The 20,024-nt window shown below is 44.6% G+C and overlaps 2 protein-coding genes across 3 annotated transcripts in view; one reads left to right on the forward strand and one right to left on the reverse strand.

Annotated features, from left to right (window-relative positions):
- The window catches only part of PREPL (prolyl endopeptidase like), a 469,235-nt gene extending 465,342 nt beyond the window's left edge, over positions 1-3,893 (forward strand). For both annotated transcript variants that reach the window (XM_086927792.1, XM_086927791.1), the window contains one exon: positions 3,634-3,893. In XM_086927792.1, coding sequence (XP_086783918.1) covers positions 3,634-3,711 — 78 coding nt within the window. In that variant the 3' untranslated portion in view covers positions 3,712-3,893. The remainder of the gene's footprint in view (positions 1-3,633) is intronic.
- The window catches only part of SLC3A1 (solute carrier family 3 member 1), a 118,687-nt gene continuing 102,547 nt past the window's right edge, over positions 3,885-20,024 (reverse strand). The window contains exons 8-10 of the mRNA XM_086927793.1: positions 12,077-12,259; positions 7,048-7,164; positions 3,885-4,583 (exon numbers count right to left, since the gene is read on the reverse strand). Of these exons, the coding sequence (XP_086783919.1) occupies positions 4,143-4,583; positions 7,048-7,164; positions 12,077-12,259 (741 nt within the window). The 3' untranslated portion in view covers positions 3,885-4,142. The remainder of the gene's footprint in view (positions 4,584-7,047; positions 7,165-12,076; positions 12,260-20,024) is intronic.

Below are 20,024 nucleotides of genomic sequence, written 5' to 3' on the forward strand. Positions count from 1 at the left end.
ACCTGACTCCCTCTCAGACAATCCCTTTAATCAGAGCTGTTCTGGACACAGTGAAGTTTCAGGCCCATCTATCAAGCAACGAGTTCAGGACTTTCAGGCTATGATACCGATGCTTCAGCCTCTATCCTGGATTTCGGTGAGAATGACACTGAGGCTGCTGACCCTCATGGCCTCCTGCATCCTGCTAGTGACACATACCAGATGGCATATGCGGGCTCTACAGTGGGACCTTAAGTTCCAGTGGGCAAAGCATCATGGGCACCTCTCTGACATCGTCCAGATCTAGAAGGGAACTGAACAGGATTTGCAGTGGGGGCTGACAAACCGCAATTGAGTAACAGGCAGACCCCTCTCCTTTCCCCAACCAGTTCTCACAGTATTGACAGATGCGTAACTCCTGGGATGGGGCGGCCACCTGGGAGAAGTAGAGATCGGAGGACTCTAGCCTCCAGCGGAATCCGGAGCCCACATCAACCTGCTGGAGCGCCGAGTAATTTGTTTGCCATTGAAAGCCTTTTTTCCTTATTTCAAGGGGAGGCTAGTACAAGTGTTTACAGACAACACCACCACCATGTGGTACTGCAACAAACAGGGCGAGGTCAGGTTGCGGACCCTTTGTCAATAGGCTCTGCGTCTCTGGACTTGGCTGAAACACCAGGGCATATCCATGAGAGGTTCAGCACATGGCAGGTTCGCTGAATGCCAGAGCGGAGTAATTCAGCCATCAATGCCTAGAGGATCAAGAATGGCGTCTCCATCCAGAGGGGCCGCAAGGTCTCTTTCAACAGTGGAGAGAGCCTTGGTTAGCTCTGTTTGCCTCCGCCAAGAACATGCAATGTCAGCAGTTTTGTACGCTGCCAAGAGTTCTCAAGTAGATCAGGACTGCCCAGGCTGAAGTCATCCTTGTTGCTCCGGACTGTGCATGGAGATTCAGTCATTCGAGCTTCTCTAACTGAGCATCGATACTCCGATCAGGCTGCCCCTTCGGGAGGATCTTCTGTATCAGCAGCAGGGAAGGGTTCTCCACCCGAACCTGTCAACTCTACAGCTTCTTGTGTGGAGAATGAGTGGTGGCAGTTGACAGCATTTTACTTTCTTCCCGAAGTCTGTTCTATTATTTTGGCAGCCAAGTTTCCCACTGCCAAGTCGGTGTATGCCTGCAGATGAAACATGTTTGTAATATACTGTGCAGAAAAGTCTACTGATCCTCTTTCTGCTTCCCTATCTAATAGTTTACTTTTTATTTTAACCCTTGCCCATCAGAGCTCTGATCTGGGCACTCGACAAGAGTACCTTTCACCGGTGTGTGCCTTTCTGCGACTGCCAGACCAACTCTCTTTATTTATATCTCCCATTGCCAATAGATGTTTCAAAGGACCTGTACATATGTTCCCACCTTCCCCTTTCATAATACCTCAATGGGACCTTAATTTGGTTCTCACTTTCCTAATGTGTGCTCCATTTGAACCTGTGCACAACTGCCCCCTCCGGCTGCTTGCCATCAAGACAGCCTTTTTAGTGGCAATTACATCCACCAGGAGTGTGAGCGAAATGCAGGCTATGTCATCCAAGCCTCCTTACTTGACAATATTCCCTGACGAGTTGGTGCTTCGTACTTGGACCTCTTTCCTACCGTAAGTGGTAACACCCTTCCTTTTGGGGCAATCTGTCCCCTTGCACACTTTCTAGGCTCCTCCGCATCCCTCTAACGAAGAGGAGTGACTCCACCATCTGGATCCAAAAAGAACATTGTCGTTCTACCATGACCACACCAAAGAATTCCGGGTGGACGCCAACTCTTCATGGGGTACATGGGACCTAAGAAAGGACATGTGATGCAGAAGAGGACTCTCTCACGATGGGTCGTCCTCTGCATCAAGATTTACTATGCTCTGGTGAAGAAGCAGCCTCCTGAAGGCATAAGAGCTCATTCCACCAGAGCTAGGGCTGCTACCATGGTGTTGCAGTTCGGAGATCCAGTCCTCGCCATTTGTCAGGCAGCAACCTGGGTATCCCTGAACACTTTTACCAAGCACTACTACCTGGAAAGTCAAGTCAGCAGGGACAGGTTTTTTGGTCACTCTATCCTGCAGGACTTCTTGGTCGAAACTTGTCTGCAGCTCCTCCTCCGGGCATGGTATTGCTTGGGCATGTGTTCAAAGGTAAGGAACTGCGTCTAGATGTCTCTATCAGGTGAACAAGTTACTTACCTTTGGTAACACCTTATCTGGTAGAGCCATGATCTAGCTGCAGATTCATTACTGACCCACCCATCCTCCCCGCACAGCGGACAGGTTTTTAGAGTCAGGGTAGGGCCCTGAAAGGGTTCAGGGCCCTAGTTGTCCACAACACACCAATGTCAATGCACTTCATGGCTAATCGCTTCTATCATGGAAAGCCATGTAAAGTAACTGACGTCAGCGTGCTGAGGTGGTGCCTATATAGGGGACGTGGACCTCACTGCGGTGCAGACGATGCTGACTACGCCACGTGGAGCCGACCTACACCAACTATCGATATGCCGGAGTATTGCCCGAAGAAAAAATCTTCGGGATCCAGCCTGATGCCTGGGAAATTCAAAGGTAATGAATCTGTGGCTGGATCATGTCTCTACCAGATAAGGTGTTACCGAAGGTAAGTAACTTTTCCATTCTGCATAGTAAAGCCCTCTTTTTTACAACCTCTTTAGCTCAGCCTAAGTAGATAAAATATGCATTAATGGCTCCAGGTGGAACTTAAAGTAATTGCACCAGACCTACAGGACCCTGCAACCAGATTCGTAACAGTGGCACCTAGTGTCCATTGTTGGCTTCTACAGTTTCCAGCTATAGTCCGATGTGTGGGACTATTTCAAAAGAAGATTCGTTTGTGGGAAATCAGAACCAAAGGGAAGTAACTTGTTTGCAGGGGGACAACTATAATGATTAGTATGATAACACCAAGATCATGCATCATGTAAGGGACTGTTCTGGCAGTTTTGAGCTGTAATTCCTCTGCACACTAGTCTGCCTATGTTAAGAGAATGGATAAGGACGTTGGCAGGGATCTGTATTCAGGTGAAGGTTAGAAAGCATTCCAAGCACTTTGTTCATGTTTGCGCTCCTGTGCCATTCCAAAACATCAGCTACTATTGGCAGAGTCTGTAAACCCCAGAGGCGTTCTTGCAGACTTAAAACGAATGCTTGGGTGAGAAAATAGCGATCAACAGAAAGTCACACATATAAACCAGAAAAACATATACCAGAAAATCTGATCAGCCTGTGGATATGGACAATGAACGTATCTGGTTTTGTGTCTTTCAAACTTGAATGTTACTGTTATATGCCTTTATAAGTTCAATAGCACAGTTTCTGACAGTGTAAAACGCAAGGACTACAAATCATAGCCGGCATGGAATTAAGAGGGATGCATTCAGATTTCTCTAGTATCACAGGACTGATTGATCAAATGTTACATGTTAGCGCTATAGCTCCTACTTTCTTGTAGGTATCGGGCGATCGATAGTTACTATTGACCATTGTGCACTGTATGAGGAGTGAAATTAGAGGGAGAGGAGTAAGGAACGAATTGTAAACTTGTTTACTGGTTGCTCAACATTCTAACTAAAAATGTAATCTACTTCATATTTTGTAGGTTGCTGAGCAATACGCCTTCCTGTACAAAGAACTTGGACTTGAAAGTAGGAGTAAATCTGTAAAAGATGATTGTTAATCTAATGCCTTGAGCAGTCCTTAAATCCTGCAAAAAACTACAAATTTGATTACTCGAGGTCTCCACTGTGTTATTTGCCGATTGTATATCATGAATTGTTCTGATTTATTTATTTCCAAGATAAAGAATATTTGTACTTAAAAAGAAATGCAATAAAGGTACGTACACATGTCTACATTTGCTATGTGTTTACTGTCATTGATTCCTGCAAAACACAACAGAAATGTCTGTCTCTGCCCCCTTCTTTCTCATGACTGTACACGCAACCCTTATGAGGGATTTGATTTGTAAATATACAGAATAGAAATATCTTTTTTGTTGGTATCTGTAAAAAAACATTTACACTCATTGTTTAAAAATGTGGGAATATTTAAAGACATTTGTTTTCATGCGATGTTTGTTATAAAATGTATCATCCATTTCTCTCCGGTCTAGCAGTTCTTGTAGAGTAAGTTTAACGCCATTAAATAACATGCTTTTTCTGAAACATAGCAATTGTTCTTGAAATTGGCCATGGTGTGCACTGGCTTGTTTGTTTTGTATTGGAGGACCATTCCTTCTCCCTTCTCAGTTGGAATGGACCTAACATTGACCATCTTGCCTTTGTTATTGAAGTTTGTGCTCAGTCGTATTTGTGCTTGCACCGGAAGTTCAATGCCTGCAACCTGCACATTTGTACTTGAAGCGTTTCCAAAATTGAGCACCATCATAAAGGTTGTGTCCAAACCATCAAACTCCCTGACGTAAGCGAAGACATCTTTGTTGTTGTAAATGTGACACATCCACCCTCTGTGAATGGGCAGTTCGTTCTGGCGAAGTAAGCTCAGTTCGCGGTACAAATTCAGAGTGGAGTTAGGGTGAGCTTTTTGATTCTGTAAGAAATTTGAAAGTCAGATATGTTAATATTGCTTATTTTTCTTGTACAGGGTTTTGTAAGGTATATGTTTCTATTTCAGATTTTCTTCCTGTGTTGCCTACAACATCCTTCCATGTTCTAACTCACAGTATTACCTTGGTATATTCACTCGAGTACCATATGTACTTACTACACTAGTTTAGTACACTATTCAAGTGTAAGGGAATGCCTAAAGTGGATAATCTAATATGGAAAATCATATACATTGAAGAGACTGTGGAAATGTTATGGAACTTTAAAGCACTTTGCAGATATACATGGCACTGTCACTCACATTTCTGTAGTAATTGAGATGCACATTTTGCTGTTATAGTGCATAAGCCTGCCACCAATGGGTTTAAATTCAGCAGAGCCTTTCAAATAGAGTATAAGGGGTGACTAAGAAAGACAAAATACTCAGGTTCGGCAACTTCACATCCAGTTTGACTTAGTCATTCAGTAATGAATTACGGCTGCATTGATCACATTGTCTTGCAGCTATGACTTACGCATGCAATGGTCACATTATAGCCCTCAGCTATGACTTGCGCATGCAATGGTCACATTATAGCCTTTCAGCTATGACTTACGCATGCTATGGTCACATTATAGCCTTTCAGCTATGACTTACGCATGCAATGGTCACATTATAGCCCTCAGCTATGACTTACGGACCTACTGGTCACATTTTAGTCTTTCAGCTATGACTTGCGCATGCAATGGTCACATTATAGCCTTTCAGCTATGACTTGCACATGCAATGGTCACATTATAGCCTTTCAGCTATGACTTACACATGCAATGAGCACATTAAAGTCTTTCAGCTATGACTTACACATGCAATGAGCACATTATAGTCTTTCAGCTATGACTTACGCATGCAATGGTCACATTATAGTCTTTCAGCTATGACTTACGGACTCAACGTCACATTATAAGTAAGTAAGAACAAGAAGAACCCTGCCAGAAATATTTAAATAAGGTCCTGCACAGGATCCTAAGATGCAAACGGAACATCGGAGCTACCTATCAGAGTCGAGACATCAGGTCCAATCAAACATTGATATTTTTTTTTATATATAAATTGTATTTTTTCTCAAATTTCAAGGTTTCATAAATTGATATTACAAAAATAGACATGAGTTCATTATTAGAGAATAGGTTAAAACACACATATTAATTATAACATATAGAGTCCCACAGACACCGTTCAAATGTCACACTCACATAACCACACACTTCAAAGATAACCACACAATCAGTCTTTCATACATACAAGCACAAATATTCCCAATAGAACTAAAAACGCCATCAACTGAATTGATAATAAGATGGACAACAATTCATTAAACAAAGGGGAGTTGGGTAGAAACAAAGGTGAGGATTGATGATGGAATGAACAATCCTGCTGCTAACATCACATTATAGTCTTTCAGCTATGACTTACGCATGCAATGGTCACATTATAGCCTTTCAGCTCGGCCTTATAGACGCAATGGTCACATTATAGTCTTTCAGCTATGACTTAAAACGGATGCAATATCACATTATAGTCTTTCAGCTATGACTTAAAACGGACGCAACGTCACATTATATTCTTTCAGCTATGACTTACGCATGCAATGGTCACATTATAGCCTTTCAGCTCTGGCTTACAGACGCAATGGTCTCATTATATTCTTTCCGCTATGACTTACGGACGCAATGGTCACATTATAATCTTTCAGCTATGAAATATTCATGCAATGGTCACATTATAGTCTTTCAGCTATGACTTACGCATGCAATGGTCACAATATAGTCTTTCAGTTATGACTTACGGACGCAACGTCACATTATAGTCTTTCAGCTATGACTTACGGATGCAGTGGTCACATTATTTTAGTTGGTAACATTCTCAGTGACTACAATATAGATTGTGAACCACGGAGGAGAGGCTGAGCATTGGACTGTGAGTCAATGTAGTGGGCCATATGTGCACTCTCGGGGCTCATGTTATAGCAGAGTTCAGGATATTACCATAAGTTTCCATTGCTCATTACTTAATAATTAAGGTCAGTACAGCTAACACAAAGATGTTCTATCCTCTCAGGGTTGTAGTCGATGCAATTGTACCTTCCCCACAAATCTACCATTATTTTATGACGGTAGTCTGAATTTTGCTGTCCTCCATGGAAGGGCGGACCACTACCCTCAGGCCTAAAGCAGGCCCCGATATCACATGTGAGACTTCATAGCATTAGGATTAAATACATCCTCTGTACAGAACAGATATTAGTGAAAGTCACAGAAGCCATCTAAACTCGTAGCCACTTAATGTGATAACATTCCTCAATGGCATAGCTAGCTGTATTCTGCATGTGTGAAATGCATTTTACTGTCTGCTGTTAAACACCCTTTTAAAAAGATGAGTGATCAGGCAGTGGGATTCAGATACTCACCTCTACATTTATCGATGTATAGTCTTCATTAACAGGCAGCCATGTTTCATTGGCTGTGGTGAAACCTGCATTAGGGTTTGCATCCCACTGCATTGGGGTTTTTTCTGGATCTTCGCGCTAAAAACATAAAATGCATCTTATCAGTAATACCAACATTGACTGTGTGATGTAGCCAATACAACATGCGTGATATGATCTGAAAGCTGCAGCAACACAGATATTGCAATTAGTTATGTTTTGGAGTGTCTTGCAACATCTATTGCTGGGCAATGCATAGTTCCAGAGGGTAACACTCTGCCATCTGAGGCATGCTCTGGGAAACCACATCACGCTGGAGGATGGAGTCAGTACTCAAATCTGTCAAGAGTGAAGGAGCAATGATGCTGCAGCATGGTCAAGATCAATGGACTTTCTTGCTGAGTTGTGGAGCATGCTTGGACCTTCACCTCGGTTCCATAGCAACCGAGCAGCAGGAGGAGCAGTAATCGACCACAAGAGTATAGCCGCTGGATGACATTTCGAGAACCTAGAGCAGCACTTGGGCAAAGAGTGTCTCTCTACCCTGCTCTCAGAGAGCAGTGAATGAAAGTATTCAGTCACTGTTTACATCCACTTTTCATTCTGGTCAGAGAGTGGACTATTGCACTGAAGGGTGACTGGATCTCAAACTTTCATGACAGGGTAAAATGAGCAGGAGCTGAAGAGGTTGAGGATTTTGTCACTCCATTTGATGAAGATCTAAGATCATTTCAGTTGCGTTTTTCAGGACGGCATAGAGCTGTAGGAAAGCCTGTGAAGTGGCAGAGATGGGTAAATCTACATCAGAACCAAAACCAGAAAATATTCTGGTGAGAGTAGTGAGCGAGCGCTTCACCATTGGGACAAGTGAGAGCAGAGCGGTTAAGTAGGCTAAGAACTCCTACTCTAGCAAGAGAGATAGATTACTGGGATTATGCAGGAGACTCACGTGAGTGCTTCATACACACAATGCTATGGAAGCAGGATGAGTTCATGAGATACACCATTCCACAATCCCTCCCACAAGGTATGGCGTTTTGGACAAGGGAGGACTTGGGGAATCGAGAGAAGGAGAGTGAGAAGGAACACCTTTGGGAAGTGATTTATAGCACAAATCTGCAAGGTATCCTCGATAAAGCATAGAATACATTAGCAAAAAAAGCAAAGCTATTAGAATGTACTTCCTAACCAAGAAGCATACAGTATAATCATAAAAATCTTCCAGAAATTCAAAAATATATCAGACTGATCCCTTCAGTGATAGGATGTATCTTCCATGGACATGTTGTACTTCACTGTGGCAACCTACACGGGCTATTCAACATACTCAGTGTGGGGATGGGGTTTTCGGCCTACGGCTTATTCAGCCTGGATCCACCAATACTAAAGGGCTGCGGAATGATCTGAAAAGACTGCTGCTGTTACTTCTGCTTGGAGACATCTCCTGCGCTCTAGCATGAGGAGGACAGCGATCGTTGAGTGGCTTTAATACATCGTGTGTGTGGGGGTGGGGTTTGTGTATGCCTCTCCCCTTAATCTCAGCTAGATTGCATTCCAGCTAATAATGGATCGAATGATTATGGTGTCCCTATTTTGTAGGCCAAATTTTGTAACTGTGTCTGTGGCCGCTATAAATAACTTCCCCTACAACTGGGTGTAAGGGAAACCCTACTGTCTACATGATGATCTTCGCTAGAACTTAGATTTTCACTAAGAAGTATCCCCTCCTACAGGTATACGCCCCAATAGAATACTAATATTTAGCGTATTATGTATTGTATCTAGGTTCTTAATTTCTGTATTCAAAAAGCATGTTTTGGGGGTAACTCAATATGCCTCAATATGCACAGTATGTTCAGGTTTTACTTCACTGGGTAAGAATGATTCAAAAGCATCACTGCACAGTTTTCTCAAAATGTTTTGGAAAAAAGAGCATGGATTATTTTTCTAAAAATGAACATAATCCGTTCGATGTTCAAATTTAGAGAATACATCTAACGTTTGAAGCCGTCCAGCAGGCGTTGTATGTGTGTGTTGTTAATGCAGAATGTGCCACTCCACCCTATTCAGCATTTATTTTTTGTCTTGTTCTCGTCTGCTACTCAAAATCTGGGTGTGATGAAGAGCTGTTGGTTGAAGCAGAACGTAATCATTAATTACCATAATCAAAAACTGCTGCTGTTGTTTATTTGCACATGTATATTTTAGTGTACTTTTTTACATGCAGTGTGGCTCACATTAGCCATATCCCTGGCTCAAGGTGGGCAGGTGGGTCCTATTGCAAAAGCCAGTATAAGGGTATCCCCTCCATGCCAGTAAAATCCAACACCTTCTACCCCCTGCTACACACCTTTTTCGTTGCAACGGCATGCGGGGTACATGCATGTGTTGTAACCTTGCTGTGTAAACGCTGTTTCCCTGCCTGAGTCTTGGCTGTTCATCAAGTGCTGCTTCCACTCTGTTATTTGGTGACTCAGGAGGAAGGCTTCTCGTCCTCGCAACCCATCTGTGGGCATCTGTTCGTAACATGTTTATTACCGGCGGTATATTGTTGTGGTAGTTTTGTTGCTGCTGTTCCTTTTGTTACTGCTCATGGGGAGCTCACCCTAACCTTTTCTTTCCCGTGCTTCACACTCTTTCTTTTCGGTGAACGTGTGGATTGAAGATTGTGCCACGGTGCTGTCTTGTGCCTATTTTTAATTCTTACCCCATGTTTCTTCTAACAGGTGAGTTGTTTCTGACTAATTCGTTTCAATTATGGTTGCGATTATCCGTCCTTTACTATGTTTTTCAGGGTGAAATGATTTCCGTGGTTATAATCACCAGATCTAGTTAATAGAATGGTTGCCGCCTGCCAGTCTGACTAGTGAAACCTACAAGATTTGAGGTAGAATGATAGCTAAGAATATGGGCTTCTAATTGGGACCTTCGCTCGACTTCACTGCATACTTTTTTCACGTCACCTGTGAGAATAGCTCGGCATTCTTTATTTTATTATTTTAATTGATCTATATCAATCCATTTCAGTGCATCCCGCGCATGTGTAAAGTGTAAAGGCCACAGAATGGCATCCAACTGCTAAGAAAAGCAAAGAGACCTGTGAAACTTAGAATATTGTGAACGCATGTGCGCAAAAATGGATAATTGTAGGAAGGTTATTATAATACCTAGTAGCATGAAAGAAACCAGCATTGGTAAGACCAGTAGTTCTGACTTTTTGTTACTGAAATTTCTTGTAGGGAAGCACCAATCTGCCCCAGTAAACATGCACACTCAGCTTGCATATCAGTTGCCAACATCCCAATCCTACTCTTTCTCTAGCTCGCTTGAACATCTCCTCCTATCTGCATATTTGTCACAATTGATGTTTTTTGATTGGGGGTCTATGGGTCGTTTTAATAAAGGAGAACAGTTCTTTATGCTATGTTTGTGTGCAGACCAGCCAGAATTTAGGCTTGTGTGCCTGTTCCTGCAGTCTCCAACTTAGATGGTAGCCTAAGAGCTCCTGGTAGGCCTGCCCAATCTTATCTTGATCCTTAGTGCCAAATATTGTACGTAGGGCCTCTGCCCCTAGTGCCCTCTCCATGCCACTATATCACGGATTATGCCGTGCCCTGACTGTTACCATCATGACCTGATTTGTATGGGCCCCATCACTTGGCACAGCAAGATTTCCACCTCCCTACACACTATCACGGTGAACTTCAGAGTGTATCTGTAGCATTCCGCAGCATTCCAGGAGTGAAGGGATAGCTAAGCTACACTTTCCCCACAGATGTTATCAATGTAGGGATGGAGAGAGCTTCCATACAAGGCGTACGCATTGTCCAGCAGGTAGCAACGTGTTCTTCCACCCACAAACAGGCTGCCTCTTCTGCACACGAGTAGGATGCTTGTAGTGTCAGGAACCAGTTCCTGCTTCGAGGCACAGCGCTGGCATGACCCAAGTACTAGACCGCTAAGAGAACCCAGAAATCCTGGTGCTATGAATGTGCCTCCATCGACAGCGTTTTTAACTCCGACTCCCTGAAAGTTCCCCATTACCAAGCCGAAGGAAGCCATGTACGCTACCTTTATGCATTAGGTAATTGCAGCGTTTTTAACTCCGACTCCCTGAAAGTTCCCCATTACCAAGCCGAAGGAAGCCATGTACGCTACCTTTATGCATTAGGTAATTGTTACAGTTGGAATAAATACAAGTTCTACAATCAGTGTGTTAGCTGTCCACCTGTTCTTTACAGCCTGCTTGATTGAAACTCACCGTAGGCAGGTAGCTACCATCTTCTAAACATTTGTATGTGTCAATAATGTGATTTTGACTGTTAAATCAAGAGACTTGGCAGAATAGGATAAGTACTTACCATAGTAATTCAGGTTCACCTAGTCCTCAGGCTCCATAAGTAACCACTCTCTGCCCTCAGCTCACCATTGTATCTTGCTTACATTCATGACAAATTGAAAATGAGGACATCATACGAAGAGCCCATATGTGGGTGGATCGGCCTCCGGGAACATGCACCATGAAATAGGCATGCATGTATGATCCTCTAGTATCTAGAGGTGGTAGAGTACTATTGTTCACCCACAGGGGTTAAGTGTCCAAGAATCTGTTGAGCTTATTTCCCCTATTTACCTTTACAACTTTTCCTTTATCTTTATATGACCCATAGCTGAAATGGTGCCATTTTATTCTTCCTGATTATTGTTCCAAATTCACATTTACCTAAACTAATGCCTACTGCATCTATGTAGTTATTTTTGAGGCTGGGATAATAAATACCTGATGCACGCCTGTTCGACAGGCTACTCCTCCTTAGTCACCTGCAGGCAATCTGCTTCCTTACAGCTGGCTTGCTGCAAATGAAACCGGCACGGCAGACTTCACACTTGTAGTAGAGATTGGTCAGCAGTTGGTCAAAAATACCTTACACCAAGGTTCGCCATCTTTGTGCGAGAGATTTGGTTGACAGTTCATTTATTTTGTTTAAATTCGACAATTTGCATTACTTACAGGATCGTGCAGCCCAAAATTGTGTCCACTCTGATTTGTCTTCGTGGTATAATCTGTCATTCCTAGTTCTTCACCGTAGTAAGTAACCGGTGTGCCCGGAAGTGTTAGGAGGAGCATATTTATAACATTTGTATATTCTTTTCCAACACGGGATGCTATGCGAGGGTTGCTTGGACTTCCCGTCTAGAGAGAGCAATGTAAACTTTTAATTAGGAAATAGAATAATAAACCACATCAATGTATGTTACTCATCACTCTTGTTTTATTCAAACAACCTTTTTCGTGAATGCGTTTCATCCATTTGTAATATACCACAACAAAAATGCTTTGTATCAATTTTCTCTTAAAATCTATTTTGAATATGTTATTTTAAAACAATATTTAAAATTACAGTTTTTTGCACTGGCTGTCAGTGTTGTGCTTGATTGTGAAGGATTTAGGAAAAGAGCAGCACTAGGAATAAACTCAAGATTTTTCCTTCCACCTATTAATACTTAATTTACATACTAAAATTACTCAAATATATGTATATATTTTTCTTAGCTTGGTCTGTTTTAGATTCAAACATTCACGCATCTCTGAAGCTAAAGTTAAATAGTACAGGAACACTCTATAAGGGACGTTTGCATTATCATCAAAAGAAGGAAGCGGCTAAGCCAACTGAAATAGCTCATCAATAAAGAGGACAGATAGTGACAAGAAGAGATCTATGTGCAAAAGATGTTTAAACACTCCCCACCACTGTGAGGTCTATCAAGTAGCCCCCATGCTCTGCTCTTTAAGTCGAGTAGCACTATTGTGGGGGGGGAGGCCTCTATGAGGGTGCCAAGGGACAATGAAAGTGCTTGCAACAAAACTAAGCAAAGGGGGAACTACGAAGAGTTGGGGATTGAGGTGCACTTAGAGCAAATAAATAGGTGGAGCCCTTAATACCCTGACCCTCGTATATCCCCAAAGATGATAATTAGGACGACACCTCCAAACATCAGATAACAGCCCTATCCAAATAAAATAAATTTGGATGGTGAATCCCCCTAGATAAAAGCTACTGAGGAGGAAGATCATATGTTTGCAACAGTGGTTGAACAATATGACCAGCCGAAAGCCCAGGAAGAGGGGCAGAAGAATGATGCGCTGGAAGACATTTACTCTGAACTCCCTTGGGTATCCTTGATACCTACCACAAGCTGTTCAGTAATTATAGGGATGTCAACGCCTAATAAAAACATCGGCCATTACCAATACACGTAGGTTGCATGTGGATAAACTAGACACTCAAATCAACGTGCTTCAAACCTTAGCGAAGTACACCATGGTAATTGATGCCAAATTGAAACGATTAAACAAGTTCTCTCCCAATCTCTCCAAAAATTCTGCAAAGAAGTTCAAGCACAGGCTAATGATAAACCATCGTGAGACTCTTATTTTAGACCCATACTTCTGCATTAGCAAAGGCGTAATATCCAACGACCTTATCTTCCACACAAAAAAACGTGCCCAATGGAGAAATATCTTTTACTCATTGCTCCGAATCTCCAATGCGCAAAAAAATCTGCATGCCCTCAAATTGTCGGTAACAGCCTCAGACCTATGCCCTGCGAATGCCACGATCGCTATCTACAACAACGGTACTATCTTTATACAAGCCTCCAACGCTAATCTCAATACCATAGACAAGATTTTCCCTACTCTCAAGAAAGCAGTAAACAGTAAGAATAGCATACTCATTGCAACCTCTCATCCTCAGTATCTAGATGCCACCCTAACTCCTCTAAAAAATCCCATAACAAACTCTTCCAAACCTACAACTGCCAACATCGAGCCCTATCGCATAGACACATCGGATTCAAACACACACAGGTCCCCTGGCCCAGGAGAGGCAGGGTTGCTCTTAGCCACCGATCTCAGCAGTGCAGACACCCCCAGTGATCCCTACCCGCCAGTCCTATTGGTCGCTTCCACACCTGGAGCCCCCAGCCCAGAAGGGACAGGGTTAGTCTTAGCTACCAATCTCTTCATTGCAAACTCACCACCGTTATCCATGACGTCCGCGAGTAAAGTCACCAAATGTGATGCCACCCACACCGCCCTCTTCTCCCCCTTTCCTCCAAAGCAGATTGCAAAGATCCCCCTCACCTACTGTCTGCCACGATATCTGAGAAGACCCTAACACTTGCTACACTCATCCCACCCATCCAAACACAGCGCACAAAGACCATTCCTCAACCTCAGGCAGTAGCCCCTAACTGGCTGTCTCGCCTCTATACCATACCACACACTGACTTGGACCCCAGAACAATCCTCCCAGTTCAGCTTCTCACATCAACCCCTAAAGAAGGTATCCCCAAACAATTGGAGAACGTGATCATGCAAATAGAACCTACCGGCGGATCGCCCTCCATAAATGATCATACATCCACACTTACTACCAACTTTCCCAACTCCGTTTGGATTGCACGACTCAATGAGTTAGCCACAGGCCTATCCCATCTCAAGGTCGAGATGTCTAATCTAGCAAATATCACTAAAGTTCTTCTAAACATACACAGAGCCACCTATGACACAGTGAACCAAATCAATCTCCAAACGAGAAGTTACATCCCAAGAACTCACACCCCGAGAACACTAGTCAGAGTTAGAAAATCAGTCTCCAACCTAGTAGACACATACCCAAATTCTTACACCCCGAGAACACTACTCAGGGTAATTTACCTTCCCCATAATGGCCTAGGTGGGCAAACAATGAACTATCTGACAGAGGCTTAGACGACCTCCTCATATCTTATGCCTCGGCAACAGATAACTAATTCGCAATGTGGCACTACCCAATCCATTGTAACCAACCCCCTCAGAGAACCAACTCACAACAACAGATCAGTAAATAGAGATAACCTCACAAATATCAACATATCAATCAATCAATCAATCAAAACATTTGTATAGCGCACTACTCACCCGGAAGGGTCTCAAGGCGCTTGGGGGAAGGGGTCCGCTACTGCTCGAACAGCCAGGTCTTGAGTTGTCTCCTGAAGGCGAGATGGTCCTGGGTCAGCCGAAGGTGGATGGGGAGGGAGTTCCATGTCTTGGCCGCCAGGTAGGAGAAGGATCTGCCTCCGGCGGTTGCTCTTCGGATGCGTGGTACGGCGGCGAGGGCGAGGCTCGTGGACCGTAGCCGGCGGGTGGGCGTGTAGAAGGTCAGGCGGTCGTTGAGGTACTTGGGGCCCAGGTCGTGTAGAGACTTGTGTGCGTGGGTGAGGAGTCTGAACGTGATCCTCTTGTTGACGGGGAGCCAGTGTAGGTCCCTCAGGTGGCCGGAGATGTGGCTGCGTCTGGGGATGTCCAGGATGAGTCGGGCGGAGGCGTTCTGGATGCGTTGGAGTTTTTTCTGTAGCTTGGCTGTGGTTCCGGCGTAGAGGGTGTTTCCGTAGTCCAATCGGCTGGTGACGAGGGCCTGGGTGACCGTCTTCCTGGTTTCGGTTGGGATCCATCGGAAGATCTTGCGAAGCATGCGTAGGGTGTGAAAGCATGATGAGGAGACGGAGTTGACTTGTCTAGTCATCGAGAGGGAGGAGTCCAGGATGAAGCCCAGGTTGCGTGCGTGGTCTGTTGGCTTGGGAGCGGTGCCCAGGGCTGGGGGCCACCAGGAGTCGTCCCAGGCGGAGGGCGATGGTCCCAGGATGAGGACTTCCGTCTTGTCTGAGTTCAGTTTCTTCATCCACTCGGCGACGTCTTTCATCCCTTCGTGTAGGCTGGTTCTGGCGTTGTCGGGGTCTCTGGTGAGGGAGAGGATCAGCTGGGTGTCGGCGTAGGAGATGATGTTAAGGTTGTGTTGGCGTGCGATGGCGACAAGAGGTCTCATGTAGACGTTGAAGAGGGTGGGGCTGAGTGATGATCCTTGCGGAACGCCGCAAATGACTTCGGTGGCCTCGGATCGAAACGGGGGGAGGCGGACTCTCTTTGTTCTTCCGACGAGGAACGAGACGATCCACTCCAGTGCCTTCTCTTGGATGCCGGTGTTGCTAAGGCGCTGTTTTAGGGTGCGGTGGCAGACAGTGTTGAACGCTGCGGAGAGGTCCAGGAGGATGAGTGCTGTTGTTTCCCCGTTGTCGAGCAGGGCTCGGATGTCGTCTGTGGCTGCGATGAGGGCGGTCTCGGTGCTGTGGTTGGCTCTGAAGCCGTACTGCGAGGGGTCGAGGGATCCGTTCGTCTTGAGGAAGGCGGCAAGCTGTCTGTTGACGATCTTCTTGATGACTTTGGCAGGAAAAGGAAGGAGCGAGATGGGGCGGAAGTTTTTGAGGTCGGTGGGGTCCGCTGTTGGTTTCTTCAGTAGGGCGCTGAGCTCGGCATGCTTCCAGCTCTCCGGGAAGGTGGCGGTGTCGAAGGAGGTGTTGATGATGTCTCGGAGTTGGGCTGCGATGGTGGAGTCGGCTTTGTTGAAGATGTGGTGGGGGCGGGGGTCAGCCGGAGATCCGGAGTCAATGGTGTTCATCGTGCGGACGGTGTCTTCGGTGGTCACCGTGGTCCAGGTGCGGAGGGTGGCGGTGGGGGGCGTTGGTTCGATGGTTGGGTGCGTGGATGGTGCGCCGAAACTGTTGTGGATGTCGGCAATCTTGCGGTGGAAGAACGAGGCGAGAGAGTCGCAGAGATCTTGTGAGGGAGTGATGTCGTTGTTGCCGGTGCTGGGGTTGGAGAACTCCTTGACGATGGTGAAGAGTTCCTTGCTGTCGTGGGCGTTGTTGTCCAGTCGTTCCTTCAGTGATTTCTTCTTGGTGGTGCGGATGAGCAGGTGGTGCTTGCGGGTGGCGTGTTTGAGGGCGGTCATGTTGTCAGTGGTCTGGTCGAGGAGCCAGGCTTTCTCAAGGGTGCGGCAGGTCTTCTTGGAGTCCTTGAGTTCGTCGGTGAACCAGGAGGCCTTCTTGCTTCTGGGTCTGCTGGGAGGGTTCTTCAGTGGTGCGAGGTCGTCGGCGCAGGCTGTCAGCCACTGGGTGAAGTTGAGGGCTGCTTCGTTGGGGTGCGTTGTGCTGGTGGGTGGGTTCTGGCTGAGGGAGGTGGTGAGCTGGTCGGCGGTGATCTTGCTCCAGCATATGTGAGGAACCTGTCGCGGGTGGTGGTGGGTTGTGGTTCTTCTGAAGCTGAAGTGGACGCAGCTGTGGTCGGTCCAGTGGAGTCCGGTGGAGTGGCTGAATGTGATGTGCTTGCTGGATGAGAAGACGGGATCAAACGTGTGGCCGGCGTAGTGGGTGGGGGTGTTGACATAGAGCAGAATACCCTATCTCACTCTATTAACAAGATGAAGTGTGCACTCATTAATTGCAGATCTGTTAGCAAACATGCTCCTGACATATTCAACCTGATCCTAGAGCATGATTTAGACATTATTGTCCTCACCCAAATATGGCTAAATAGTTTCTTCTCTCCCATCCTTGACTTACTGGTTCCTCCTACTCACGACCTAATCCGCCTAGACAGAAACATGAAACGCAGGGGACGGGTAGCCTGCATTTATCATAATTCAATCTCAGTCAAACAAGCAGACTCCATCACACTATCCTCCTGCGATTATTTCTGTATTAATATCGCTGATGATAAGTGCATCGCCAGCAAGCTTCACGTATTCTACCACCCCCCAGGGGACAACTTGACTTTCATCGACGAGCTAATGGAAGTCATTGCATCCAACGTCAACTCACAAGTACCTCAAATTTTCTTGGGTGACTTTAATCTCCACTGGAACAATGCAAATGACCATGGTGTAGCCTGTCTTAAAGTGTTTCTTTCAGACCAGGAGCTATCTCCATTCTGTGACAGCCCAACCCACAACAAGGGAGAGACATAAGGGACCAGGAAAAGGATGACAAAGCATAACGTTATACCAGGAGTACGCTTCATGTGGAAGATGAGGTATACTTAATAGACAGAACATAATCAGAATGGCTTCTAAACTCCTGGGATTGGATGACATCGCATATGTGGCTTTTAAGGTGCTGGGGCGTGGCAAAAGTAATGAACGCACAGATATAGGTTTTAAGGAGGAAACATTTGTCCAAAGATTTATAGACAACAAAATACAACTGTCTATGTGGGGCATAAACCTGAGTTGTATTCAGTTTGATATATGCCCTTTGATACCTAATCCCCCTCAATATTTGGGGCAGTTCCCCTATGGGGTGCACTAGGTGTTTAAACTCGCTCTGTGTTGAGGAGAAACGCAATAGGGGCACTGGAAGATGACTCAATGCTAAGATTGGAGCAAAAAAAGGTGGACAATGTACATCAACAATGATCAAAAAGAGGAGGGGGGCATAAAAGGGCCAAAGGGAACTACTTGCTCCTCAGAAAAAGTATAGCTTTAAATATGCAAGATAACAAGGCTTCAATATGGCCATGGCAGAAAAAAATGTAAGCCAGAAATAGACAACACATCCTGGGAGGGTGGGCCCAAATGCCTGATGACCTAGTTTCAAAAATCAGAGCCTAAAACACCTTGCCAATCGAATTGGGAATGGCTAGCTAGATCCTTAAATAAATGCTCCTAATGAAAGCAAAGGATACCATATAGGTCAAAGCTAAAGAATATCAAGATGTGCTATTGGAGCGTGTGAAGAATTTCAGACTATGAGGATAAAATAAAGGAGGTGAATGAGCTAACCATGAATAATATTAACTGTCTACAGGATATCTGGTATTTGGAGCCTGAGCCTCTGCCCAACTGCATAGAATTTGCTGCTCCTGCCCTGCATTCTCAGTGCAATGAATGCCCAAGAGGTATGGTCTCCAACCAAGTAAAAAGTGATCTGGCAGCCAACATCTCTCTCATCTGAGCTGGAAAAGGTGATGCAAAATTGTAAAAATTTGTAATGTAATTGTAAAAATCAAACCGGGCATTAGCCAAATACAGAGACTGACCTAATCACAAATTATTGGAAACATCTGTCTCCATCCGTCTACAATACAAAAAAGTGAGTCTGCAGGGAACTTGGTGGATTTCCTAGAAGGACTAAGGTTGGAACATCCAAATGAACTATTGCTTCTTGGAGGTAATTCAAATCTACTGTGGGCAAGTAATTTGGAGGAGTGGAAAGATATGATGGATGCATATTGCAGCATGCCACAAGTGAATCCCCAGAGCCAGAAAAAGGAGAAATTTTGAGAACCCCTGGCCAATTCTTTTGAGGCCTTAGGCTTGCGCTGCTTGAATTGAACAGCTCGCCTTTCATACTAGCAGATCTAGATTCCGTATGGACCTCCACAGAGTATTTCCACAGAATTAAAAATTTTCCTATGAACCCGAAAGTTTCTAGGGACCACACAGCAATGTCAGCGGTATCTTAGAAAGGTCTCCCAAGATCAAGACTATGACCTAACAAAGTAACATTACACCCAATGTAACATATTGGTTAGAAGCTGGAAGACATACAGATAAACAAAATAATGGCCTGGAAATATGGGGTGAGGAGTTCAAGACTAATAATTATGTAATGGAGGGCTGGCTTAAGCTAGTAGAATCACTACAAAGTAACTTGGGAAATGATTACAAAAAAGGAAAACATAAAGATAAGCAGAGATCAAGTATTCAACCCAGTAGGAAAAGAAAGCCCAATTGCACAGTCTTTTTTCACAAGGCACTTTATGCACGGAGCACTTTTGGTGTTTGAGGCTATTAGTGGAACTGTGACCCACTAAGGCCTGGTATGATGATGGGCCAAAATGGGACATTGGTAATGATGTGAAGGCACTAAAGCGGAGGAGGTCAATTGGTGCAGAAAATGAGTAGATCACAATCTCTTTCTATTACGTTTTATTGACTTGAGGTGATCAAGCAAGTAAAGACTTTTTGGGGTTTGGTGGGAAGTGCAAATGGACTCATGCGTTGTGATGTTTAGGTCTTGTCCCATGTAATGACTTTTAATCATATTTATGTGTATTATTATGTAATGAATCTAACTAA

The sequence above is a fragment of the Lissotriton vulgaris genome, chromosome 6 (assembly GCF_964263255.1).
Source record: "Lissotriton vulgaris chromosome 6, aLisVul1.2, whole genome shotgun sequence".
Taxonomy (NCBI): Eukaryota; Metazoa; Chordata; class Amphibia; order Caudata; family Salamandridae; genus Lissotriton; species Lissotriton vulgaris.